A 15574-nucleotide genomic window follows, 5' to 3' on the forward strand; every position below is an offset into this window, starting at 1 on the left:
TACAAGTTATACAAAAAATTAATATACTTTGTATAATTAATTGTAACCGATTTTATGATTTTGTTACTGTTCTGATTGTTTTATACGAATTTGAATACACGTACAATTATTTTGACTCCCACGAAGTGCTGGATCAGCTGCAATGTGGACAAAATTCGTTTATACATACCTGGATTGTATGCGGCCTTGTAATACTAGGTGATATCCAGCCATCTCCCAAACTTCTGCCACTGGGATATCTCCGGCGAGCTCTGTGATGAATACACCATTTGGTTATAAGTACTGTTCACCATAGTAACTACGGGCTTGCTTCAGTCGATAGCTGCCCAAAGCAACCTGCGTCGATTCTTCTTTGAATCTAGGAAAGTCATTGAACGGAGAATGTCGGCTTCCATAGCCTGGAAATGAGCTCTTCTTCTATTATAATTACATATTGTTTGTGATAACAAGTTCTGCTGAACTGTTTTGCTCACTGGCCGTTCATGGATTACGTCAAGAAAATCACGTGCATGCACGTTGTTGTCTATCAGAACATGATAGCCGTTCAGCAATGCTGACAAAATCCTGAAATAATCGATCATGTTACTTAATGTCCGGTTACAAATCCTGAATAACCCTGAGTAAACAAAAATCTCTTCCAAAGCGGTCGTTAATCATTTACATTATCCAGCAGCAATTGGTAAAAAGTCTAGATTTATTGGCTTCGTCAGTAGTTAGCTGGGTTTTTACTGATGTTTTGTTACTGGCATTTGTGCCACATAACCGCACACCTCAAGAAAGAAAGGTTAACTCAAGATTGTTTATGGTATCTCTAAAACCATGGACTAAGATAAAAATCCAGTAAAAATCTTCTATATCATTTAAGGTATAATTTAAAATCTAGGCATTGTAAGTTGCTGCAGCGTGTAGATTATTGTTCCATCGCAACAAATATAAAGCCTTTTAGTGGTTTCAGAACTTGTGGTTAGGGTATGATTTTCACTGAAAAAAGTAATTAGTGCTTTTCTGAAGATATATGTACATGCCTGCATCTGTTTGTACATGCCCTTTATAGATAGCCTTTCTTTCTTGAGGCATGTGGTCATGTGACACAAATGCTAGAAACAAAACATTTAAACGAAACCCAGCTAATTACTGACCAAACCAATAAATCTAAGCTTGTTACCATTTGCCGCTGGATGGTGGAAGTGATGAACAATTGCTTTAAAAGAGATTTTCGTTTGCTCAGGATTGATCAGAATGACCGGGCATTAAGTAACGTCATCGATTATTTCAGGATCGCGGTAACATCGCTAAACAGCTATCATGTTCTGATAGACAATAACGTGTACTACAGACGTGATTTCCTTGACAAAATCCAAGAATGGTCAATGCGCAAAACAGTTCAGCAGAACTTGTTATCACAAACAATATGTAATTATAATAGAAGAAGAGCTCATTTCCAGGCTATGGAAGCCGACATCCTCCGTTCAATGACTTTCCTAGATTCACAGAAGAATCGACGCAGGTTGCTTTTGGCAGCTATCGACTGAAGCAAGCCCGTAGTTACTATGGTGAACAGTACTTATAACCAAATGGTGCATTCATTACAGAGCTCACCGGAGATATCCCGGTGGCAGAAGTTTGGGAGATGGCTGGATGAGATCACCTAGTATTACAAGGCCGCATACAATCCAGGTATGTATAAACGAATTTTGTCCACATTGCAGCTGATCCAGCACTTCGTGGGAGTCAAAATAATAGTACGTGTATTCAAATTCGTATAAAACAATCAGAACAGTAACAAAATCATAAAATCAGTTACAGTTAATTATACAAAGTATATTAATTTTTTGTATAACTTGTATAACACGACATATAATGGCCCCACAGCCTTCGGGTCATAATGACAATTGCTTCAAATCATTAAGTTCTAGCAATATCTAACATTATTTTATGTTTCCCAGCACTTTTAGAAATCAATAAAATGTATGAAAATGGCGAATCTTCGACCTTGTATAACTTGGTTCAGAGCAATCCTACAACTTTTCTGCCATATTAACTATTACTCCAAATGGCTAGTTCTAACGATCCGTACCATTTTTTTTCGTTGGCCGGCACTTTCAGAAAAGGCCCTAAAATAATGATCTCCTTTAAAAAAAAAAAACAATATAATGTATACCTAATGGATTGACACCTGGGTACGGGATGGGCCCTGATGTATACGTAAAATGACACATTGGCCCCATTCACATAAGGGAGACAGCGTGAGGCGAGACGCAGTAGAAATAGCTGAAACCTTAAGCTTCGCAAGTTGGTATGTCTCATTAAAGTTACATTTTTGTTCCGTTTGCCTTAGAGCTGAATTTCTTTTACTAGACATTTCACGCGGTTAATAGGCTCATTTGGTGAGAGAAGGGCTGGCTCATTTTTTGCGCAAAGGATCAGCCTGGCTGTCAGCGCGGTGATTAGATAAGGTTAGCTTTAAGTTTTATTGTAGCATTTATGTTACAGATTTTAATGTATAAGGTCGCTTGTGTTTTTAAAACAAAATTAAACAATGCTGAATATTTTATTATTGCAAATAGTAGGTACGTATCAAATTATATCTAAGTAAGTGAGAAATAATGTTTTATTAATTTTACTGCTAAACCTACATATTGATGTTGAATAGATTGAATGACTTGTAGAATAAAACGTATAATAATTGCAAATGAAATCTTTGATAAATATTTTCAAATGTCTTCTAGTCACTCCTTTTCAAATCGATCATACTTTTTTATACTTAAACTTAATTAATATAATTTCATCTTAACTTAAATTAAAATCAGAACAAACAGAACATACAAAGTTATGTTCATTATTACCCCCTCTAAAATGACAAATTTTGCTGTAAATATTCGCCATAATATTATTATTAAAAGCAACTTATTTACTTTGGGCGTATTATGGCAAATAATTTCATTTAAGTATACATTAACTGCTTAGAATCGGAATATGGCAAATTTTCACTTTGCATTCGATATAACTTGCAAGTATTTGCAACTGTTCAAAGTGATGATCATTTTGAAAAACTCCGCAAATTGCCTTTAGTCCTAAGGTTTTCTGTATGCATTTGGACAAAAACCAAAGAATAACATTTTAAAAATTGTGACACTAAAGAATACAATAACTTCAATGAATATTTAGCAAAAATAAAAATATGAAATTGAATCAAATTATTATTATTGAAAATTGTTCACATGGTTATTTGGATGATCATATTAAGGATCCAGGCCAGTGTATGGCCGTATGTGTATATTTGATTACATTTTTATATTATTATTATTTACATGAGCACTATGTTTGTTATATCTGGCGGTATTTGAACACACACACTCATAAAAATACATAATTCGCAAGTGATTTTATCTCATATACTCGAATTGAATTATGAGTTAGGTTAAGTTAAGGTGTTAATAAAGTGCAGATTTTTATTTAACTACTATTTTATTGATAGGTACACCCGAATGCTGAGCGTATTGAAGACTGGAAGATGCACAGTCATTTCAATATTTGGCTATAAAAGTGTTAAGCCTCAATCTATCAGAAATCAGGTTTGAAAACTGTTATTTGACTGAAGAGTGTGAATTAAATTCTTGGCAATATCGTGTAAGTAAATACATTGAACTGATGTTACAAGGTTGTTGTTAAGATATGAGAAGATATCTTGTGGGGCCATGGACAGTTTTATAGCAATTTAGACAACTAGACAATTTCACAGCAGCGATCCACTATGATTAAGCCAGAATAAATAACAGTACCTACTACACTTTAGTAAACTAATTGAGATAAATAACCTGAATGCATTTTTTTATTTTTAGTTTTGAGTTTCTTTTACGAGTTTTAATATAATCTACCATGAAATTTAAGTATAACAAAAAATTACACTACCAATATTATTACAAACATAGTGCCGTCTGATCTACTCGGTATATAAAAGTTGCTACTAAAATATCAAATTATAAAAAAATTTACAAAGTATCAACACGACCTAATATCCATATACTTTCATCATAACGCTGATATTGCTTCTATATACAAGATGTTTAAGTTTTTTATAATATTCTCATTTTCTGCCTGTTTAGAAAAACAAAATGAATGATTACTAAGAATGCGAGTTATTTTTGTGACCGATTTTCTGTAAAAATACTAACATTATAAAGCATTAGTAGAAAAGCAAATTCCAGTGCAATTTAAATTGTAATAAGTATTTACCTAGACAGTAAATTTATAAACAAGCACGCGAAATTCAGTCTTTAAGTTTTTATGAAAGTAGTGTAATATCTTACCATAAAAAATCTGAAATTTCAATTTAAAAAACCCTTTTAATACCTAGGCCTGTTTCAAAGTCCATTTTCAAATTAATTGAACGGCATAAATAAGTATATATGGGCAGTTAATTTTAAATATCCATTTATAAACAGCCTGAATATAGAAGATCAACTTGATGAAAGTTACGCGAAGATAGACATATTATTAACAAGTCACGCCATCTAAATTTCTTCACCTCCCAAAACATTTTAAAACTAAACTTTTCCAATCAAAACTTAACAAACTGCAACATCCGAACGCCATAAACAATGCAAGGCAGCGTGAAATTTTAGCAATATGTATCTATCTCAATAATTATTACATACTACAACACCTAATTATTTTCTCTCTTCGACTGGAAACTTCATACAAGCTCAAGGAAACCTAAAAAAAATAAACTACAGAATATAATATACCAGAAGCGTATGTATTCATTATTTTACAGTTTTTTTCGAAAAGCACAAAATTACTAACCCAATCGACGGTGACTTTACGATTTTTTTTAAATATAAATATATTAAAACCATAAGTTAAAAATTGTTCTCAAAAAGAATTGTAACTACGCAACTTGCAAAGACATATTTGCGAACTATTGCAAAGTTACCTACTTTGACGTGCCAATTGTCAAAGTAGAAAAACACACCTAGAAGACCAATGCAGGGTAATTATTAGGATGTTGGCCACAGTTCACCACGCTGACCAAGTGCAGATTGGCAGACTTTACACACCTTTGAATTATTATTTTTTTATAAAAGAATATTAGCCATTTTTAATCATGACTAACATTCCCCTTTCCCCTCCAACTAAGCGTTAAGCTTGTGCTAGGAGTGGGTACGACAATAGTGCAACGGGTGGGGTTTGAACCGGCGACCTTTCGGATTTCAGTCCGCTCCTATAACCGTTGAGCTATTGAGGAATTGAAAACATGGTTGAGAACTCTCAGGCATACAGGTTTTTTAACGATGTTTTCTTTCACCACTAAAGCATAAATGTAGTTCAGCTGGAGTCAACGATTATATTATGTAAAAAAAATTGTAAAAAAAAACTTTGATTTAAAAAAATTGATTGTTTTAACCGCACATAACTCTGAAAAGTTAAATGTGCGTGCCCAAGATTGAACGCTAACCACCCGAATAAGAGGCGAAATGTAAGCCATTAATTAGGCTTTCACCGCTATCTACAATGGTCTATACGAAATTGTTTTTCTAAAATTCAATCATACTCAGGAAAGCATCTTAAAATCGCAAAGTCAACGTCTCACGGTGTCTTATTCTATGAAGGATCCTAATGTTCTTGGTCCGAAGACTCCTGGTGATCGGTCTGCGCAAACTTAAGGAACACCTGCTCGAGCGTCGTCTGGCTGAAGCTGTACTCCACGATGTTCAGCTTCTCCTTTGCTGTATATCACAAAAACTCAAATTTTTATAAATATAGGTCTGCACCCTTGCGTAGTCGAAATTCCATGGACTCGTACGAAGCGATTTGCTTCCTCATTTCTTATACGCACTACTAGAATATAGAATGCCCTTTCAGCTTCCATTTTCCCCGCTAGCTATAAATTTTGGTACCTTCAAAAGAAGGGTGAATAGACATCTTCTAGGTAGGCGCGTACCACCTTAGTGATTGCAGTCAAGCGCAAGCCTATATGGTTAAAAAAAGTATCTATCATAATTTCTAATGTTGGATAGAAGAAGCTGCGTTACTTTGCGGAATTCCATGATTTACAAGAAACCACAACCTTAATTTGCTATAATCCGCAAAAAAGACTAATATTTATGATACAACGTGCAGTACGCAATATGCACCGCCCACCTTCCTACTAGTTAAGAAGCAGGAAACCCACAACACCACACAGATCTTTAAAATCACGTAGCTTTCACTCCGAGACCAAAGCATCCTCAGGAGATGTACCGGCGGTAGCTTAAAACCGCTACCAGCGCGATGGCTATTTTACACTACCAAATGACTTCAAACCCTCTGTTATTCACTGCGTCAGGTAAGAAGATAGAGGGTAACTCACCGTCCTCGATCTGCTGGAAACATCTCGCGAGACTGGATACTGAGCATTGAGGAACAGAGAACACGAGCCGCTCTGCAAAGCTCTCCTCAAGTGTGGCGGCCGGGAACAGTTGCGCTACCAGCGCGATGGCTGCCTCCGCACTCGCGCCGCCAGACGATTCCGTTCTAATCGCAACATTAATTAATTGATTGCACAAAAACTAAGTTATTTATTTTCTATTTAATTATAGTATCATTCATACCTAGTCGGGGATAACCATTCGTATACTAATCGGATAACGAAGCAATTCATCGGGCTCAATTAAATTTTGGCATCCATTAAGAGTTGATTACATAGGAAATTAACGTTGGAATAGTAGAGAGTGTTTTGCTGCTTGTGTATGCTGATGTTCACCACATCACTCTTCCTCTGCCCCTCACCTTTCCTCCCACACAGCCCCTCACAGGTGCTGTGATGCCTACTACATTCCTTCTTTTTGTAATTAAATGAGCAAAACCTCACCGCTGGTGATGCAGGCGGACAGAGGGTGTGTTGCCGACCAGCGGCGTGTGTATGCTGACGTCTACCGCGTCACCCTCCGGCTCGCCCTCCCCCTCACCCTCCGCCTCTACAGTGGCCGAACCTCCTCCAGAACCTACAACGAACGATGAATAAATTATATTAAGACTATGGCTATTTGACAAATCGCAAAAATGCTGTACTTTGAAGTGAATTGTTTATTTTTCTAAAGCATTAACAGCTATTAAATACATGCAATTAAAAACTTCAGTTTGTGAAGATTATAAGTACTTCTTTTAATTTTGTATACATTATCCCAATAAATAAAAAAAAACAAGTTGAAAACATTGCTGTTCGCAACTTGTTCTGTAAAAATTTTCTTTAACATCTTGACACTTTGAAGCCAACCTCCAGAAAATGATATGTTTAGGTTTAGCAATCAATTTTAATTGTTAGTTTTATACTAAATGTTTTTCATTTCTTAAATAATTTAAAACTAACCAAAAAACTTCCTGTGCTATTTATTTTCTTGCAGGCGCTCTATGGAATTCAGTGTCCACTGGACTCTCATGACGGGCGGACTGCGCGCGTCATTTCATCGCAAAATATTATTTAAAATGAATTTAAGCTTATTATTTTTGAATGAAAGTTGTGTTTATAATCGTTGAAAAATAAAATAGGGATTTTTTCATTTCTAAATGAAGCCTGCTTATATACTAAATTTGATTCTAAAGTTACAGTTTTACCAGGTAAATACTCGGAGGTTGTCATAGATTATGATGACAGATAGTAAGTGTTCTAAATAGGTATTATACCTATGTTTTCTAGGAGATAGCGCGCCTCGTCCCGGGTGCCGTGTTCCGAAATGGATTTCGTAGTAGTGCAAGTTTGGTGCAAGCCCCACATGACGGAGGGGTATGCGTCAGGCATTTCCTGTGTACAAAAAAAAGACCTATATTTCGGATCCATATTTCATCACTGACAATATGCACTATTCAAAGACTGGTCTTCAAGCATTGAGGAATTTTGGACGAGAGACATCTCGAAGATTCCCGAAGGCTGCCTGAGTTAGATTTGTCGGCTAGCTAGCTTTTTTCGAAATTGGACTTACTTAGCTGGATTGTGTGTTAGAGCTTTCTTATGAGATATTATATGTACATAAAATAACCATGGGTCTCATAAGAAAGCTCAGATTCATGCTGCGGGCAATGGGGAGAGCCTAAAGGTTGGAACGCCATTTCGGGGGCCGTGTTTCCTGCCATATATACCTTAGATACCTGAAAGCCAAGAGTGAATAGGCATCTTCTAGGTAAGCGTGCTCCTACTTAGACCTCATCACTGCTTTCTTTAAAGCATGATTGTCGTCAAGCGCAAGCGCAAAGATTCAGGCGGCGCAAACCCGTAGCATGTGGAAGACCCTATTAAAGACCTATATTCACTGTGGACGTCTGTCGGTTGATGTTGATGATTATGTCTTTAGTGCAAGTAGTTCAGTAGTTTCAGAGTTTATCGATAACAAATAAACAAACCTTTCCTCTTCATAATATATGTACTTAGTAGCGCAACCTTGGAAAAAATCTCGTGGAAACTCTTTGATTTTCTGAGATAAATGTCATTTTACCTGGCAGCGCTAATAAATTATATCACTGATAATAATTCATAACCGTTAAACCTAAGAGTCAAAATCTCGTTTTTCTAGTCGAGTTCCGTAGGCTCTTTGAATCCACCACATTATTATCCCAAGAAAACCTACCATTAGATGTAGGAATAATGGTAAGAGGTCACAACCCTCAGCAATAAAGAATACGATGCGGAGAGAGATGTCAGTCTCTAGGTCTTTAAATGTATCCATGCAAAAAACCACGTCGACTGGTTGCTCCGTTGCAGTGTGATTAAATATTAAACCAACAAACACACTTTCGCATTTGAAATATGGCCAGTGATTATAAGAAACAGTTTAAATCTCTCTCTGCTCTCTGAGAGACGTTAGGCAAAGTGAACACGAATTATGACACTTCTGTGTTCTTATACAAGCTTAGGTCTCTCAATTTTGTCAATTAATGTCAAATCTGGCATTCCAGCTTTCTCAAATCAAAACCTAGTAAGCGGCTTAAATTCAAAAGAATAGAATAGTCTACAACGCTGGTCCAATGCGGAATGGCATACTTCACACACCTTTGAGAACATGGAAAACTTGCAGGTATGCAGGTTTCCTCACGATGTTTTCCTTCGCCGTTAAAGCAAGTGATATTAAATTGCTTAAAACGCACATAACTGAAAAGTTAGTAGAACGTGATTCCAGGATCGAACCCCCGACCTTCGATTAGGAGGCGGACGTTCTAACCACTAGGCTATGACAGTTTTTAAATTAAAGGGGTTTAAATATTTTAGTATGAAGACTTGCCTACACATTTATTCATTACATTGCATCATTTTCTTTTTTAGGGTTCCGTACCTCAAAATGAAAAACGGAGCTCTTAAAGGATCACTTTGTTGTCTGTCCGTCCGTAAAGAAAACCTATACAGTACTTCCCGTTGATCTAGAATCACGAAATTTGTTTTCAGATTTATTCCTTTACTTGGGCTATGAGAGTTGAGACCTATCTACCTGCCCATAATTCTAGGTTAACGGGAAATACCCTATAGGTTTTCTTGACAGACACGACAGACGGACAGACGGACAGAAAGACAGAGGTCAAAGCGACTTACTAGCTTTTAATTTTACTTTAATGTGGGTGTCCTTACAATACAACGGGACATACTATGAAAGTTAGGCTTATGACATAAAACGATTTTCGGAAAAATGACATTTACTTTGTTTTGATATGGGGCGGTCGATATAATTAGGTACGAGGGTAAAGGCTCGAGTAAATGAACAGATTGGATGTTTTTACATGTATTAAGAGCTGGAATAAAAAACCGGCTGATATACCTTTTTTAAATATTTTCTTACAAATTCTTACACTGTTTTCAATTTCAATTTCAAAACCGTGTTCCGTTCAAACCGTTCAAAAGTGCGTGTGCGTCCATGTGTGTGTGTGTGTGTGTGAGTGTGTGTGAGTATATACTTGTCTGTATGTTTGTACGAGTGTTTGTGAGTGTGGTATTGCGTTGTATAACCACATGAGTAGCGAACAGAGTCAAAGCTTCACACAAGCGCGCTACGATAGGTACACTACTACAAGCTTGAGGCGCGTGTGTGCGTGAGCACAGGCGCTACGTCGCGTACGGAGAGAAATCGGTTTATACCGGCTCGGCCTGTGCTCAAGCTCAGGGGCTGCAGTACACGTCGCGCGTCGTGTTTTCATTTAATTTAATGTTAATGATAATAATTTAAATAGTGTTTAAAATCTATTTTTTTGAACTGTCATAGATTTTGTTCAAAATCAATATCTGAGGATCCCTAGGATCACAAAACAGGAAATTGTTACCAAAATTTAAAACAGTTGGCGCCATTTTGAAATTCTTTGTTAATTGACCGATTCCGTTCAAAATCGATATTTAGAGCTCCCTGGGATCACAAAATAAGAAACTGTTACCAAAATTTAAAAAAGTCGACGCCATTTTGAAATTCTTTGTTAATTGACCGATTTCGTTCAAAATCGATATTTAGAGCTCCCTGGGATCACAAAATAAGAAACTGTTACCAAAATTTAAAAAAGTTGACGCCATTTTGTAATTCTTTGTCAATTCACCGATTTCGTTCAAAATCGATATTTAGAGCTCCCTGGGATCACAAAATAAGAAACTGTTACCAAAATTTAAAAAAGTCGACGCCATTTTGAAATTCTTTGTTAATTGACCGATTTCGTTCAAAATCGATATTTAGAGCTCCCTGGGATCACAAAATAAGAAACTGTTACCAAAATTTAAAAAAGTCGACGCCATTTTGTAATTCTTTGTCAATTCACCGATTTCGTTCAAAATCGATATTTAGAGCTCCCTGGGATCACAAAACAGGAAACTGTTATCAAAATTTAAAAAAGTCGACGCCATTTTGAAATTCTTTGTTAGTTGACCGATTTCGTTCAAAATCGATATTTAGAGCTCCCTGGGATCACAAAATAAGAAACTGTTACCAAAATTTAAAAAAGTCGACGCCATTTTGAAATTCTTTGTTAATTGACCAATTTCGTTCAAAATCGATATTTAGAGCTCCCTGGGATCACAAAATAAGAAACTGTTACCAAAATTTAAAAAAGTCAACGCCATTTTGAAATTCTTTGTTAATTGACCGATTTCGTACAAAATCGATATTTAGAGCTCCCTGGCATCACAAAATAAGAAACTGTTACCAAAATTTAAAAAAGTCGACGCCATTTTGAAATTCTTTGTTAATTGACCGATTTCGTTCAAAATCTATATTTAGAGCTCCCTGGGATCACAAAAAAGGAAACTGTTACCAAAATTTAAAAAAGTCGACGCCATTTTGAAATTCTTTGTTAATTGACCGATTTCGTTCAAAATCTATATTTAGAGCTCCCTGGGATCACAAAAAAGGAAACTGTTACCAAAATTTAAAAAAGTCGACGCCATTTTGAAATTCTTTGTTAATTGACCGATTTCGTTCAAAATCGATATTTAGAGCTCCCTGGCATCACAAAAAAGGAAACTGTTACCAAAATTTAAAAAAGTCGACGCCATTTTGAAATTCTTTGTTAATTGACCGATTTTGTTCAAAATTGATATTTAGAGCTCCCTGGGATCACAAAATAAGAAACTGTTACCAAAATTTAAAAAAGTCGACGCCATTTTGAAATTCTTTGTTAATTGACCGATTTCGTATAAAATCGATATTTAGAGCTCCCTGGGATCACAAAATAGTGTTTGATTTATCGCGCAAAATGTAGAAAAAAATATACAATAAGTCAAAAACTGTGAAAATCTGTCAATTTTTTTTGAATTCCAAGCCGAAAATATATTTAAGAATTTATTTATTAATAGGAATCGAGAGTTTATGCACTAGATAGAGTTCGTTCATTCACTGAAATTCCCAGTTCATTTTCTGGCAATTATCCTTTTCTTAAATAAAATAATTTATAATAATTAATACCACGCATTTTATTTGATTTTTTGATATTTAAATAATTTAAGAGTGTTTACTTACTGTGTACAGACACACAAAATATAAAAATTAGATATAGAACGATTCTCATATACCTTAATTTTAGGTCAATGTCAGGGTAGTCCTTATTCGTTCATGTACTGGATCTTTTACCCTCCTACGTCAAAATACTAAAAGTCCGCGTAAATTTCGCAAATTGAAATGTCTGCTTGATTAATTGTCAATAGAGGGTCATGACATGTCAAAATTGCTAGTTTGAAGGTGAAATCGTCTATGTCATTCGCAATGGTTTTCCTCTTAAGAACTGTTTAAAGTGAAAGAAAGAAGCAAGAAAAGAAGAGAAAGATGTGCCACACATCGCCAGCTCGCGGTTCGATAGTGTTGAAAAATCTTGCAATTATTTATATTGGCCTACCTTCGTCGGCCTCTCCCAATGACGGAGAGTTGTCAGGTGACCGCAGCGGCGACGGAGTCATTGACAAATCAGTTTCTAACACCTGGAAACGATACGAATAAAAATTACTAGTTAATCCTCAGTGATCACCTCTCCTCGACAAATTAGTACCTACATCATTATTGAGTCTGATTGGCCAACTGTTCATGATAAACTGATTAGTAGAAGCAATTGTGATAATACTATGAGACATAAGAATAATGATTTATTACCAAATACCAATAGATCGAATTGATCAGTACCTACCCAATGAAGGTTTACAAAAATGACACCAAATCAGGCATCCAAGCCATTAATTAATTATTATTGGCGTGTGTATATGTTTTGACAGCAATGTCAAAATATAGGAACTCTTATTGGCCGGTGAACCTCTCACCTAAAGTATGCCAAATGGTGGTGCAAATTTTATTAGAAACCCTAAAACTTTTGTTTTAATAGAGGCTGTAGTTATTTTTGAGGTTAGGAAAGTTGGCAACTTACAGGCTTCTGATTATTCTGGCCTATTTTCATTTCTAGCGTATATCCTGCGCCATACAAATTCTTCAAATGTTGCGTTGAACCAATACACCTGCATTTAAAATAATTTATCAGTGGGAATATGTTTATAGGATGAAGAATATGTTGAAGATGTAAAATGTAAATACGGAAGTAGTCTTACCTTAAACCTCCCTTAACCATAATTCCAACCCTAGAACATAATGCATCAGCCTCTTCCATGGAATGTGTCGTCAAAATAGCACCTTTTCTGCCCTGAACAAGGAAATTACAATTTTTTTATGTCGTATCATAACAAAAATAAATGTTTTACTGGAGCCTGGACTAAATTAAGATTCATGTGATTAATGTACTAAAATTTTTGTACACAAGTAGGTACACACATAATAAAATAAAATAAAGCTAACATTACAAGGGAATTTCCATAACGCAGAAATCAGTATCGGTCATATTAAATTTCTCCACTCATTCTCCTCCAAAAATCCAACAGCACTACTCGTGAACTACTCGCCAACGCAAGCGCAAATAACTGTTTACTGGAATAATTCTACGTCTATACCAGTGTCCTGCATCACACAGCCTGAACAGTTACCTGGAAGCTGGCCAGGATAGTGTCCCAGAGGAACCACTTGCACCTCGGGTCCATGGAAAGCTCGTCCAACAACACTACTCGTGGAGTTACCACCATCACAAGTGCAAATGACAGCTTGCGCTGCGTCCCACTGTAGCGTTCCTCTGCGTTTATACCCTCGTATTGCACAACACAGCCTGAATAGTTACCTGAAAGCTGGCCAGGATAGTGTCCCAGAGGAACCGCTTGCTCCTCGGGTCCATGCCGGTGGAAGGTTCATCCAGCAGCACTACCCGCGGACTGCCCACCATCGCAAGCGCAAACGACAGCTTGCGCCGCGTCCCGCCGGAGCATTCTTCTGCGTTTTTACTCGCATGCTCCATTATTTGTAGCCCATTTAGGTACGCGTCTACTATCCTGAAATAAACAACAAATAGTTAATAAGCAACTGTCTTAACATTTACGACGTATTTGATCAAAAAATTTTGATACAAGACTTTGAAATCTGCATAAGACAACCCCCTATTCATATTAGTGAAGTTCAATTTTTGTTATGGTTTGCATTTATTACTTTGATTCACCAGAATCTCCCAAAATCATCTGTCTGATGATCTAAATTGGAGTTTTGAAATATTTTTCTGCTGGCATAGCCCAGTACAGGCATCTGGACCGGGCTTGACTGACTGCCTGAGAGACTGGCCCGAGTTACCTCGGCGTGTCAGCCTTGCTGATGCCACGGATGGCTGCGTAGCACTCGATGTGCTCGCGGAGGGTGACGTTCTTCCACAGCGCGTCGTGCTGCGGACAGTAGCCGAGCATCTGGAACGGGCCTGACTGCGCGTCATCGATGTTCTGTCCACCCAACATTACCTGAAATCAAGAAATTCTGTTGTGGTTCCTGGATATCCAAATCTTTCAACAACGATGAGGGTTAACGCACATGTTTTTTTATGTAGTTTGGACTACTATCGATCAACTGATTTCGGAAAGCAAACGTTGGTATAAGTTACTTAATCTAAGGGAAATAGAATGATTATATTTGATTATATTGGAATTTAATAAAAGACAAATTAAGAAGTTTTATAAGAACACTTACAGTGCCGCAAGTTACCCGCTCCTCTGCAGTGATGATCTTCATGGTGGTGGTCTTGCCAGCGCCATTGTGGCCCAGCAGACCGAAGACTTCTCCTCCGTGAACTGCCAGTGACAGTCGCGCTAAAGCCGCTCGTTTGAGCTGCTCGCCACCTCCACAGCAAGCATTGCCACTGCGCGAACTGCGGAGTTTGTACTCTTTGCGGAGATTCTGGAAATAGAAAAGTAAATTGTAAATTGGAAGTATTTTCCAACTCACAAACAAGTCAAGAGAACACCATCTGAGTGATTACGGTATAATCATATCGTATCGCTAAAGAAATAATGTATCGCATATTTCTCACTCAGTTGGTAATCAGGTTATCCATAATATCTCATTGTGGGTAGGAACGTTTTGCAGAAAATATGATCCAATATTCTAATAAACTAATTAAGTCCAATACGTGAGCCCCATTGTTTTCGAAGATTCTGGTAAAATGATTCTGGCTTACATGTACAAGCAACGCCGGTGCCTGCTGTGAATTCTCTGGCGGCGAATGGAGGAGAGAGGCTACGCGCCGTCGCTCTCGTCTCACATCCTCATCCTCTCCCAGCTCACCTCCCACCTCCCCTTCCATGTCTGGCTTCTCGGGGGTGGTCTTTTTATGCTGAAAGATAGAAGTCTCTTAAGAAAATCTGCTTCTATGTTACGCAGGTATCATTACTAGTGGAAGTTATGCTACTTTTGTTCACAATTCAATGTTGTGATCAATACTGGTACTTGGCTGAAGCCGACTAGTACTTTTGCAACAAAAGTACCAGTATTGATCACAAAGATTGCGAATATCCTATGAAACTGGTGTGATACCAAGTAAGGCTCGGAATACAGAGCCGTAATTGGCTCTGTATGTTTGTAGGTTGGTTCACTTTTATGATGGAACACAGGCGTTCACAAATTAACTAAAAAAATTCTTGGCTTGGTATAATATTAATAGCAAGTAAAAGAAATTTAATCCAACTTTTTGGATTGTAGCATCATTGGAAGAATTTGTAAGACTTGTTTTTCTG

General features: G+C 36.9%; 1 protein-coding gene across 2 annotated transcripts in view; it reads right to left on the reverse strand.

The window, feature by feature from the left end:
* Window positions 1-5248: 5248 nt before the first annotated feature.
* Window positions 5249-15574, reverse strand: part of LOC123870666 (cholesterol transporter ABCA5-like) — a 47967-nt gene continuing 37641 nt past the window's right edge. For both annotated transcript variants that reach the window (XM_045914024.1, XM_045914022.1), the window contains exons 27-36: window positions 15019-15174; window positions 14532-14738; window positions 14145-14305; window positions 13645-13852; window positions 13028-13119; window positions 12850-12937; window positions 12331-12412; window positions 6854-6986; window positions 6353-6516; window positions 5249-5729 (exon numbers count right to left, since the gene is read on the reverse strand). In XM_045914024.1, coding sequence (XP_045769980.1) covers window positions 5617-5729; window positions 6353-6516; window positions 6854-6986; window positions 12331-12412; window positions 12850-12937; window positions 13028-13119; window positions 13645-13852; window positions 14145-14305; window positions 14532-14738; window positions 15019-15174 — 1404 coding nt within the window. In that variant the 3' untranslated portion in view covers window positions 5249-5616. The remainder of the gene's footprint in view (window positions 5730-6352; window positions 6517-6853; window positions 6987-12330; window positions 12413-12849; window positions 12938-13027; window positions 13120-13644; window positions 13853-14144; window positions 14306-14531; window positions 14739-15018; window positions 15175-15574) is intronic.

This window comes from Maniola jurtina, chromosome 13 (genome assembly GCF_905333055.1).
Source record: "Maniola jurtina chromosome 13, ilManJurt1.1, whole genome shotgun sequence".
NCBI lineage: Eukaryota > Metazoa > Arthropoda > Insecta > Lepidoptera > Nymphalidae > Maniola > Maniola jurtina.